This window comes from Zingiber officinale, chromosome 6A (assembly GCF_018446385.1).
Source record: "Zingiber officinale cultivar Zhangliang chromosome 6A, Zo_v1.1, whole genome shotgun sequence".
Taxonomy (NCBI): Eukaryota; Viridiplantae; Streptophyta; class Magnoliopsida; order Zingiberales; family Zingiberaceae; genus Zingiber; species Zingiber officinale.
In genome coordinates this window covers 1,061,988-1,074,450 of record NC_055997.1, presented here as the reverse complement: position 1 = coordinate 1,074,450, position 12,463 = coordinate 1,061,988, and the positions used below count along the sequence as shown (strand labels likewise).

Sequence of the window (12,463 nt, the reverse complement as noted above, 5' to 3'; positions counted from 1 at the left end):
TGCGAAAATGACTCGCTCACAATTTGATGGTTTTGGACTCAGACATGAACAATTAACTCAATTAAGCGTAAACATTAGTTTGTGTGGATTTGTTTGTGGGCTTAGGGATGTCGATCGGATTTGGATTGGATGGTATATTCTTCATCTTTATACTCATTATATCCATACTCATATCTATAATTATTAAACGATTGTATATTTTCTATATTTTTTTTCTTTTCAATATATTAAAAAAATATATACTTAAAAATAAATTAAACATCTATATAACTTCTAATATTAATAAAAAATATTTAATATTGGAGTAGGATATCAAATATTAATGATCCCTCCCTCCTTTTCTCCATTTAATTGGATATTGAATCCTCTATCAGATTAGGAAATTATCATCCATACTAGAGATTACAACGGGACAGATTCAGGCCGGGTTTGGCCAATCCCAGAAACCCGCTCCGCTAGAAAAAAATAGACTCGAATCCGAATTTGCCTCGCTTAATTTTTCAACTCGTCCCGTCCCAACCCTGCTCAAAACTCGACGGGTCCATAACCTACAAATCCTCTAAGCTTAAAAAAGATATAATTCAACCCTAAGTTATTATTATTATATATTTTATATTATATATTATATATATATATATATATATATATATACACACACACACGAGACAGGTTCATTGAAACCTTTAATCCGTCCCAAACTCGTTTCTAAATTCGGTCGATGAGTTTACACTCGTCTCGTAATCCGTTTGATTGAGTTTAAATATGTCTTGAATAAGACGGATTTAATATGAGACCAAGTTTAAACCCTCCACATTACCATCCCTAATCCCTACTTAAGTCGTGACGTGATGACAAGATGCTCAAATAATTTCTCAAACATTCATAGTTTGAATTTTTATGATATACTGTATGATATTTTCTTTTAGTGAAATGAAAATTTTGAAAGGATAACTATTGACAAGATTTGATCGGTGGTCGGTCTATGAGTCTGGGCATTCATCTCCCGAATTAGTCTCCTAGTGGTCAAGAAGCTAAACTTGACTTGAGAGGCTGCATGTCGAGCAACATGGGATGCCTGCACGCAAGGAGGTCGGAAGACGAGCTCAATCCTTGTGTCCAATATGCTAGATCCAAGGAGCAACGAGTCATATTTGTCTTTCCAACCCATGATTAGTTGAAAATTTTCCAGTGGAATCACCATCATATTTGTCTTTCCAACCTAAGTGCCAATAGTTAAAGGAACATTATATGCCATACCTACAGTTGCCTGTGCCTTCGCAATCACCGATTTGATATAGCTCGGGCATTTGCTTATTAACAACTCATAATCTTTCACCAATTTGGCAGACACGAAGGTATGAGTAGCCCCCGTATCCACCATAGCCTTCACATGTTTCCATTCATTTCCACAGAAATGTATAGGAGTAGAGAATACATCCGCACCATGTCTTCTGACATATTAGTTAGCAGTTCAATAGGCTCATAAGCAACAATTAGATTTATCAATTATAAAGGGTTAACAAGAGTAACAACTTCCTGTTCATACCTTTCCTCATTATCCCTCACCAGGAGGGTATTTAACTTCTCACGTTTGGGACAATGTTTGGCAAAATGAGGGTCATTACACAAGAAACAACCCTGATTTTCAAGTTATCTTTGATTCGAGCGGTAGGATGTTCGATCCTTCCGTTCCATTGGTTACCCATATCCTTCTTGTCGTCATCCTTCCATTCTCCTTTCTTATCATTTCGAATAAAATTGGATTTAGAAGACGAAAAAGTATTCATATTGTCTTTGTTTATGTGAAGATCCACCAAAGCATCGGCAGCAACAAGAGCACTAGGCAAGTCCTTCACATTTTGCCTTTGAAGTTCAATCTGTGCCCAAGGCTGCAAACCATACAAGAAATTATATAATCTGTCCCCCTCAGATATATTTTGAATATCCAGCATCAAAGAATTAAATTCTTTGACATAGTCTCACACATAACCATTTTGTTTGAGACGTTTTAATTCATCTAGTGCAATTCATGAGGTGTTTCCTAGAAGGAATTGATCCTTCATTTCCTTTTTTAACCGATCCCAAGTATCGATTTTTTATAGACTCGAATTAGCATCATCCACCATGCATGTTCACCACCATAACTTTGCATCCCTAACAAGGTACATGTTTGCAATTGTTACTTTCTCGATTTTAGGCACTTTAACAACCACAATGTACTGCTCCATATCCCACAGAAATTTTTTGTGTTCCTTGGCACTCCACATGATGCCTTCAAAGGATTTGAGTTCATGAGCTCTTAACACAAGACGATGAGGCTTCATTTTTGCACTAGAAGTCATTGCTCTTCATAGAACAATAACTTCAAAGCATAGATCCACATTGTTCTTCTAAATTTATACCATCTCCTCCATCATATACTCTTGAAATTGCTCCATATTGGCCTCCAAGTTGAGAATCTTTGCAATCAGATTGCAAATATCCTCTCCCTTTAGAACCACACCAAGCACGACTTCAAGAGAAGAAATCATTTCTCTAATTTTGTGGTTGTCACTAGCCATATTTTTGCGCTTTAATACTAGTTGTCACAGGGGTAATTTCTACTTTAGAATTTTTTTGCGTAGCGACCAAGCACCACACTTGATTCAGCTACAAATGCACTACTAAAGTGCAAAAGAATGCATAAGACAGTCACAATACAAGCACAATCAAGAACGCCCAGACGTACAGGAGAACTCCCAACCTTTTTGTATTAACATTAAAGAATTACAAGTGGACTCTCTTGATAGATTGCTCATATATTCCTCTTTGCTTAGCCATTGCCCAATATTACCTATTTATAATGCATAGGAAGAAGTTGGCTTGGCCGTTACAAGTGATTGCAAGGCAGTTTTATCAAATTGTCATGCCATATGTCCCAATTGCCATCCACATCACTTGCTGCTTTGGCACCATGCCAAAGGCTAGTTTGCACCCTTGTGCTTGGCCCATGGTTCCGCTTCATGGGCTTGGGCAAAACAATACCTTGCTGTACCATCCTTCGTGCTGCATCACATGCACCCGCTACATGCCATGACTCGCATTTTTTGCAAGTTGTGCTTGGTCAAATGCTCAAATTCTATGCGTCCAACTTTCGTATCCTTTCGCCACAGTCAAGTCGATCTCCTGTTCGACTTGTGCTTAGACAACCCTCGTGCATTGCGATAAATCCATCCACTACTTGGTATGCCTTGCGTACATGCCCAATATGCTAAATTTAAAAAGCAACGAGTTAATCCTTGTGCCCAATCTCACTATTGAGTTAAGGGGCTAACATATGATATATGTGCAGACAAAAGCCTCTCATCTAATTATATTTATAATTTTATTAAATTTATGGATTAAGTTGCTGTAAAACTTTTAATATGTTCATATTAGAGGCAATTTCATTTATTATATATTATCCTTCTAATATCATTTCAAACTCTGAACCCTAAGCTATCATACTAAGAGCATCTACACGAGTTCCCATTGTTGACGTCGTGTACTTGAGGTAGCTCTTTCACCTTCTGCAAGGAGCGACTCCATTTTTACAGAGCTGCTCCTTAATTTTTTTTTGAATTTTTTAATTTAAATTGCATAGTGAAGATGTTTTTTAATTAGCAGAGAGATGTGTGATATGGGTTTTTTTTTAATTATATATATAATGTAAAGGGAAGGGGAGCCTTGTGCATTGATAAAATTGTTTCCATGTAACTAATAAGTCATGGGTTTGAGTCCTGAAAATAATCTTTTCTAAAAAATAAGATAAGATTACGTATAATGAATTATTCTCGAGATCTCGCATGATGAATATTTCATACACCGTTCTATTTTTTTTATATAATGTAAATAATGAATAAAATAATGAAATCATAAAAGTGTTATTGAGATTTTTTTTTTTTTAACCGTGGATAGATGCATGATAATTTTACTTGACATAGCGGACTGACATCCTCCTCCCGCGTGCCCATCTTACACCCCTTAATCTTACCTCCCTTGTGATGGCCTTGGGTCAGGTGCGGCGAGAGCGCTGGAGACAAACAATTTCGCCTTTTGCCACATCTTACACCCCTTAATCTCCTGCCACCTCTGCTACAACATATATTTGCTCACCCGCATAAACGAACACGCAGAAATGCTTATGAAATCCCAAGGTTTCTCGAGGACAAATGGACGGCCGCACAGAGAGAGTCGGATAGTTCTCCACAGCCGAGAGTCGGTGGTAGGAATAGCTGATGCAGGTGGATGAGGTCAGTGTGTGCTGGCTAGCTACAGTGTGGACCATGTCTCAGTGAGCTTTTCTTGACTTGGGCATGACTTGGGCAGTACTTGACATGAGTGGCAGTGCTTCCGCGGCCAGTCCTTTTCCGCGTACCGTCTCACCGTCTGCACTGCTTTTTCCAAACAACTCGATCCGCCCCTGTTTGCACGAACATTTGTGCAGAAATTAGGTCCAATCCGGTCGGCTGCACACTGCCTCGGTGGATTAACGGCCGGAGTGGGATGGGCTGTTTGGGTACGGACAGTGTTCACCACCCTTTTCCCAGTAGCTTTCATAACTCAGTGAAAGCCATTGATGATGCCGTGCATGTAGTAGAATTCAGCCACGCGAGGCGTGCAATTTCATGATTTTAAATTAATGCTAATATAACTTTATGGCCTTATTTATAAGTATTGACTAACATTTTTTAATGAAGATTCATTTACCAGCACACCAATTCCTACCTCCATACACAATTAGAATTGAAAGGACTTTCCATCTAATAAATTTGTGCGTTTGATCACCAAGTCGTCCGTCTCCTATTTGTTTTGTTGGACGAGCTTCTTCACGCATGTGGTAGTTGGATCCGATCTGTATTAAAGAACACAAGCGGCAATTAAGTTTGGGTTGCTGCAATGTGAACAAGTGTAGAGTGCCCGCTCATCTTCCACAGACAGCAGCAACGCTATTAGGGCCGTGGATTGTGACATTAATCAATATATTGAGGACGAAGACCGCAGATGGCGGCGATCTGCTGCAAAATGATTGGATTACTAGCATTATAAAATTGGAAAGGGGCCCAGCGTTTGACAGAAAACAAAAGTAATCAATTAATAATCAAAACAAGCCAACAATTGGATTTTAGAATCATAACAAGATAATTCGTTCCATTCTTAGGTGAACCAATTCTTAGTATAATTTTTATCATATTTTATCATATCATAACTATAAGTTAGAAATATACAGAAAGAGAAATATACAAGAAGAAAAGATACAAAAATATTCATTTCATGTTAAAAAAAATTCCCCTTTTGTTCTTCCTTTATTTATTTATTTTTTTTAAAAAATTATCTTTGTCTTTGTTTATGTCTCGGATTGGAACAAATCACTATAATTCGTCCACACCAACAGACCAATCAACATTTTTCACACATTTTAAGAATGGAAGCAACGGAAATAATTTTTCACAAATTTTAAGAATGGAAGCAACCTAATATCTCCGTTAGTCCATCTTCAAACTAACATAAAAGTAATACATCATAAATGACTATTAACCTTAAACAGTTTAAACAAAAGCAATCAACTAATAGCCAAAACAAGCCCAACAATTGGATTCTAGAGTGATAACAAGATAATTCGTTCGACCCAACATCTCCATTAATCCATCCTCAAACTAACACAAAAGTAATAAATCACAAATGACTATTAACCTTAAACAGTTTAACACATGAGGAAGAGCAGACACGCTAAGTGGAAATTAACACTAAATCTCATGATGACAACACTACCATTTGCTAACCACAACAATTGGGTTTTATGCAATGTCAGATCTTTAAGTTTCATAAAGATGTAAGGTGACAATGATACGCGACCTATAAAAAAAGCAAATGTTCTTTAAGTTACATAATGATCTAATTAATACATCACACCTGAACTAATGGACGAAGCAATATGCTGAAACAGAATTAATCTACACGGACATCCGTTTGGTGAAAAATCTATTGGATTCACAGATATTACTTTCATGCCAAGCCTAAGATTGAATCCGGTTCAGCACCAAATGCTGAATACTGACTGACACATTTGATTTCACCCAGGCAAATTAATATGACTTGTAAAGGCCCATGAATGGCTTCTCCCTCTCTTCCATTCTTTTCCTGGCCGCTTCCCTTGCTTTCAGAGCCTCTGCTTCCTCCTTGGATATCACCTTTGCTTTTCCATCATCCCTCTTCCTTTTGTTAACAGCTATTGATGATGGTGCACCTTTAACTGCTCTTGTGGGGTTCAGAGGTGTTGAAACAACCCGCCCAGGGGCAGCACCACCTTTGGAACTGGATGCAACTCCATCTCCTGCACGATGTGTATAATCAACAATATTAGATGCTTCAAACATTTACTTTCATATTGCATGGTATATCATTGACAGAGTTAAAATGATGATGGGCAAAAACTAAATAGAAGTTAATGAACAGGTTTTGTTGATCCTATGATACCCACCAGAGTCAGATGTGCAGGAAATTGACTATTATTACCATGAATGCGCAAAGACTGTCATTTTAACTAAAGACATAATAGTATGCAAATATGTCATCCCAAAGTGATGATAACATACTGGATGTTAGTCTAAGTTCACATAATAGTAAGGAAAAATGGTTAAAAAGTTACCACTTTTTGTTGCAGATGAACTTTGAGCTTCATCTGCACTTTTCTTGTTAGGTTCCAATTCAGCGGAAGGGTCATTACTTCTTTCAAAAGAAGCCAAATCCTTCTGATAACTTTGTTTAGCTTTCTGCAAGGTAGGTTGAAAGGACAGAACTGAATCAAGTGTTATAATTAGCATGACAAAATAAACTCGGTAACAATGGTTATAGTTCAAAGAGAACATACTGCTTCAATTGCCTTGAGAGCTCGTGCAGCTTCTTTTTGTTGCTTCTCCTTTGCAGCACTCTCCTTTCTCATAGTAGCAAGCTTCTTTGAGACATTGTCCTTGTGACGCTGACCAAGCTCGTGGGTTCTTATGCTCAAAGGATTGTTGGAGATGTATATCTTGCAAAAGTCGCACCATTTGTTTCCTTGGCTGACCCAATACTACAAAGTAATTCAAAAGAAGAGCATAAATTTGTTCCTTAGAGATGGTACAAATAACAAAAAAGTGATCCGAGGGACCAGGTACAATGATGATATTTAACAGGATAACAATAGTGGTTGAACTGTTAGCATTACCACATTCCTTGATGTTATGTGCCTGAAGTACAACTGGAACTAAATCCTTTAGTAGCATTTTTGATATCTAGGCGGTGAGGAAATTTCAACAAATTTGCATTGCTTTAGTGATAATAAGGTTGCGTATCTAGACATACCAATCACGTTTTTTTTTTAAAATTTATTTTAAAATTTTTATATCCATAACCAAAGCTACCTATACCAGTCCTAATACATCCCTTTGCTAATCACGCATGTTCTATGAGCTTGTTGGAAAGGTTTCACACTCACGGTACATAAGCCAGCAGACCTCTTATTGGCTCATCACCTGACTGATGCTTGATACACAAATCATAGCACAACATTTCTCCTCTAGAGGAGAAGAAAAATATATATACTGGTGCCCTGAATCCTGATTGGAACTTAAGGATTTCTACAAGATTGACAAGAAATGACTACACAACAACTAAATTTCAAGGTGATGCTTCCTTCCCCATAGTGGTAGAATGAGTTACTGAACTCTTGATCTACCTACCCACACCTCATATTGGGCACCTGAAACTCTGATTAGAAATGCTGAGTTAGGCATTAAATATTTAAATTAAGAGTTTAATTGTTTAAACTATTAATTACTCTATAAAAGAAACAATTGTTTAGAAAATTCAAATTTTTTACAAAATAAATATTACATGATGAAAATTTATGATATCAATATAAAATCAAAAAGTCTTCAAGCTGTCAAGCATCACAAAATAACTTCTAAATTTCAAGCTCCACTTCTCGATCCTAAATTCAGATCAACCCAACCCAACCCAACCCAAAAATATTTTCATAGTAAGATTTTAGGTCCAACCCGATCTGACCCGAATCCTAAAACCCTCAACCCTAACCCGATATTTTTCGCATCGACTTGGGTTGGGTTGGCGGGTTGAGTTCATTTTTGACGCCTCTAGAGTTAGCCGACATTCCCATTGCCACATGAAAATGTCTAGAAAATAAACAGACATTTTCTCTAAATTGGTCTTCTTCAAAGTTAACCACGAATAATACTTTTTTAGGAAAATAAATCTAATTCTTTAATGATAACCATCAAGATGACCTATGTATCATAAAATAAGTTGCATAAACAATGAAGTAATATTGGTTATGTATAAAAGGCAGCCCGCTACACGAAACTCCGGCCAACATGGGTCCTGAGAAAGGATTTATTATATGCAACCTTACCCTACTTTGCAAGAAGTTGTTTCTTTGACTCAAACCCGTGACCTCCAGGTTACACGACAACAATTTTATTGTTGCGTCAAGGCTCCCTTCTAATATTGGTTATGTATAATAAATAATAAAATAGGAAACCATTATTACTGCCATCAGTGTTTCATATGAAGAAGGCAAATAAGATAATGAGATATTACATTACAAGTTGGAACCATTTTATTGTATTCTAACTTAACCACTTTGCCTATGCATCTCCAACTAATGAATCTGTGTGTATTAGTCTTCCCTACTGCAGTTGTCATATAATTTTACAATAGAAAACTTGGATAATGAATAGGACAAATATATTCACACCAGTGGTCGATTCACTCTTAATTGAGAGATTGTTATGTTCTTCCTCAGTCAACATTAGTAAACTCTCAATTCACAGTGACCAGTGTTTTCAAAACTAGACAGGACAGGCAATTCAACTAATTAAACTGGGACTAAAAGTCAATCCAGTTCAGGCTGATGGATAAATCAGATAGAATAAAAATCAGAAATACTGGATATAAAACCATTAACTGAAACAACACTATAACAGGATAGAACCTGGTTCTTGGCATAGAGGTGGGATTTCTCCACTTGCATTTCTCACTCACGATAGAGATTTAATGTCGTCAAAGAACACCCCTTTTCAAAATTATAAAGGGAGGGGACACCACTTTTTTTTCAAAAATAATCAAAGGGGCCCCTATTTGTGGTTACCTACCAATATACCCTTCCTAAATCGATTTGGACCAATTCAAATAAACCTAAATAATCATCGTCTTTGTGTAAGGTCGTCTTCTCCCTTGTCATCAGGTCTCTTCAACCTCTTCCTCACTACCTAGTGACGTTGAAGTCCTCATGGGCTTTTTAGTCATATAACCCTCTCTGCCTCAAGGTAATCTCCTCTACCATCAAATCCATGCTCTCTCCCGAAGATCCTTCCCCTGCTGCTAGTCATGAGGAGAAGATGATAATGGTCTTTTTGAACCAGAATTTATCTAAATGAATAGGGGTAGTAAAGGTAGAATGATACCTTGATAGTTAGACTCTTTTATTTACCCTTTGTACTTGTGTGAGATAAAGCCACTTAGAAACCAAGACTCCAAGTGGAAATTCAATTTTCTATTGGCCATAGGTAATGATTTTAGGAAATAGTCAGAATAGTGTGGACACACACACACACTATTACCAAGATCACCAATGTGGTGTCATTGCCGTTATTACTTTGACACCAGTTTTATTATGTCTTTCAAAGGCCAGTAGTCAATTACTCACTGGAAAAATAGATACTGATGCGGATAGTGTTGGGGGCAGAGAGGGAATAAGGAGGAAAAGAAAGGGCAATTTGGTCTTTTGGGATGTTAAGGGTTTGTATTGAAAAGGCAAGCACTGTTCAACAGAGGGGAGAGGTTTTTTCGGGCGTTGGTTTTTCCGCCGCCAGCTTCCTCACGCGGGTTTCCTCGCCAGCGCCAACGGCGGTTCGGGTTCTGGTTTTTCCCGTCGTCGACACCAGGGTGTCATAGGCCTCCGCCACCGCCTCTCCTCTCCTCTTCCTCGCGTCGCCGGCGGCTCCGGCCCCTCTAGCCATCCCACTTCTTCCTTCCTCTTCGGACACACGACAGCGACAACGAGCAAAGGAGCATGTCCAGTAGAGGAAGAAGATACTTGTGCCGCCTTCGTCGCCGGCCCTGCTAGCCCCACGCCGACGCTGATGCCACAGAGAAGCCGCCGTCTACAGCGAGTGCAAGCCGCTGTCACTGCCTCCGGCGACCATTGCCGCCGCCCCAGGCCGCCTCCAGTGGCTGCGGATGCCACCGACGCCGCCCCCAGCGGGTATCGACACCTCTCTCACACTGCCGGCAGCGAGTGCCTCTACCGGCCGTGGCTTTCAACAGCCGCCAGCGCCTCTCACTGGCCACGCGCCTCCTCCAGTGGCTGCCGCCACCGGCATCACCTGCTGCAGCCACTGCCGCAGCCGTCTCCAGCCACCAGTGCTGTCATCTCGGGCGACCACTGCCGCAGACATCTTTGGGTAGCATCGTCACCCACGGGACAACCGTCATTCGGCGGACCCAGGTTTGTTTATTCCGGCCATCGCGCCGAGATTGGGTTCGGCCATCGAGCCGAGGTTGTTCCGGCCATCGAGTCGTTGGGTTTTACTCTGTGCATCTCTCTTATGATTACGAGCTATCTGTGTTATCCGGCCTGCGTGCCGCGTATCGGCCTACGAGCCATTATGTCTCGGCCTACATGCCGCTTTCCGGATCTAGGGCCACGACGACTTGATCAGTAGCTCGACCAGCTCATCCATCCATCCGAGGGCGCCCCCCTGGGCCAGGGTACGTTCTCGTACTCGGTATCTGTTTATTTTACTACTATTCTGTTATTATCTGGTTACTCATACATCTGTGGTATTCGCCTCGAGCACCGAGGTACCAGAGACCGGGGGAACCCGGTCGCTGGATACAGGTACAGTTGACCGGAGGAGGACTTCTGACGATCCGGTCAACGCAGCGGACAGCTCATCGACCGGATCATGGGGATGCGGTCAACCTTCCAGACACGTCACACCGGCAGGTTCGTTTTCTCAGCTTCCAGACAGGATCAGATACTATGGAATATACAAGTCTATTCTTTCTTTGTGGATCACACAATGCATCCATAGCATTGCAATCTAAGTTTAATTAGACATCCTTGATCTGAAACTTGATTAATTTGTCCCCAATTGACAAATGCTTCTTCTGATCCCAAGTTTCAGTCAAATATCATGTGGATGTGTCCTATTTAAGCATTAGTTCCATTAGAAAGTGCCCGAAGGATTAGTCACTGAGAATTTTCTATCCATTCCAACGAATTATCTGGCACTTGTTTTGACAACATTTGCTGTGGTCATTATTTAGTGATTTGCCTCCCTGTGGAAGGTAAACTTCTTTGGTGTTGTAACATTTTTCGTTTCAGATCCATGATTATAAAAGACAACATACATGCTCGAAATTTATTGGTCACAAGAATTGGATATTGAAAGCCAAATCAATGAATAACCTTAAGTTAGATGTTAAACCAATTAATCAACAAAGGGGAGACAAGAAATGGACCTCTCTTCTGCCCTTCAAGAATGGATTTGAGGCAACATATGATTCTTTCGTGGCCTCTTTGGAGTTTCCCTACTCTGTAGGAATCAGTTCCACAGTCAAGTAGTTCCACAAGCAATGAAATGTTTCCGGAAAATTTGGCAACCAGTCCACAATCAATGGAGGGACTGAGAGGGGCAACAATGGGGGAGGACAGGGAGGACGATGTCAAACAAGGAGGTTTTGTGTCACCGAGAGTGTTGAGAAACAAAGCAGGAGAGAATTTCAATAAGAGGGTTGGAGTGGAGGCTTCATAAAAAAAGGGAGAGGGAGACCGAGATTGATGTTGGAGCGGCGAAATTTATAGAGAAGAAACAAGATAAAGTTTTTATGAGCACAGCTGCTACACAGTGAAGAAACGAGAGAGGGAGAGGGTTTAGGCAATGCTAAAGGAGAGGGAACATAGGGGTGAAAATCATCCAAAATTCGTTTATAATCAACATATAAAACAAAAAAAAAATGGCAATAACAATACTAAACCCTAATTTGAGGAATGAAAAATACCTCTGTCATGCTGGAAGCAATCGGGATTGATTTTGCCGCAGCGAAAAGAAAAATAGGCCTCCAAGACTTCAGAGCCTTTGAGAAAAGGAAATCGGAGCCTCCGATCGAGGTTTACAATGGACAGGCGCGTGGCGAACTCAGAGTGGGATCGCCTCCGTCCTCGACGAGCAGGAGAAGATCACGACACGGAGAAGACTAAGCTATTGTTTCTCGGAGATGCTACAGGCCTTAGTGGTTCCAGATCGCTCTTATCGTGCCGAATCCGCCGTCGTTGCCGCCGCTTCGTATCCTTCCGGTCGATTGGGGCACGCGAGTTCCGCTACTCCAAATCAAGGGTTTTTGATTTTTCTAAAAAAACCCTTCACATTTCCAATTTCTT

The 12,463-nt window shown here is 40.0% G+C and overlaps 1 protein-coding gene across 1 annotated transcript; it reads right to left on the bottom strand.

Moving 5' to 3' along the window:
* Positions 1 to 5,814: 5,814 nt before the first annotated feature.
* Positions 5,815 to 12,412, bottom strand: LOC121995539 (zinc finger protein ZOP1-like). Its single transcript, XM_042549261.1, has 4 exons — positions 12,085 to 12,412; positions 6,890 to 7,090; positions 6,668 to 6,791; positions 5,815 to 6,352 (listed from the first exon to the last, which is right to left on the bottom strand). Exons 1-4 carry the CDS (start codon positions 12,091 to 12,093, stop codon positions 6,105 to 6,107), a joined length of 582 nt encoding a protein of 193 aa, XP_042405195.1. The 5' UTR covers positions 12,094 to 12,412; the 3' UTR covers positions 5,815 to 6,104.
* Between the last annotated feature and the right edge of the window lie 51 nt (positions 12,413 to 12,463).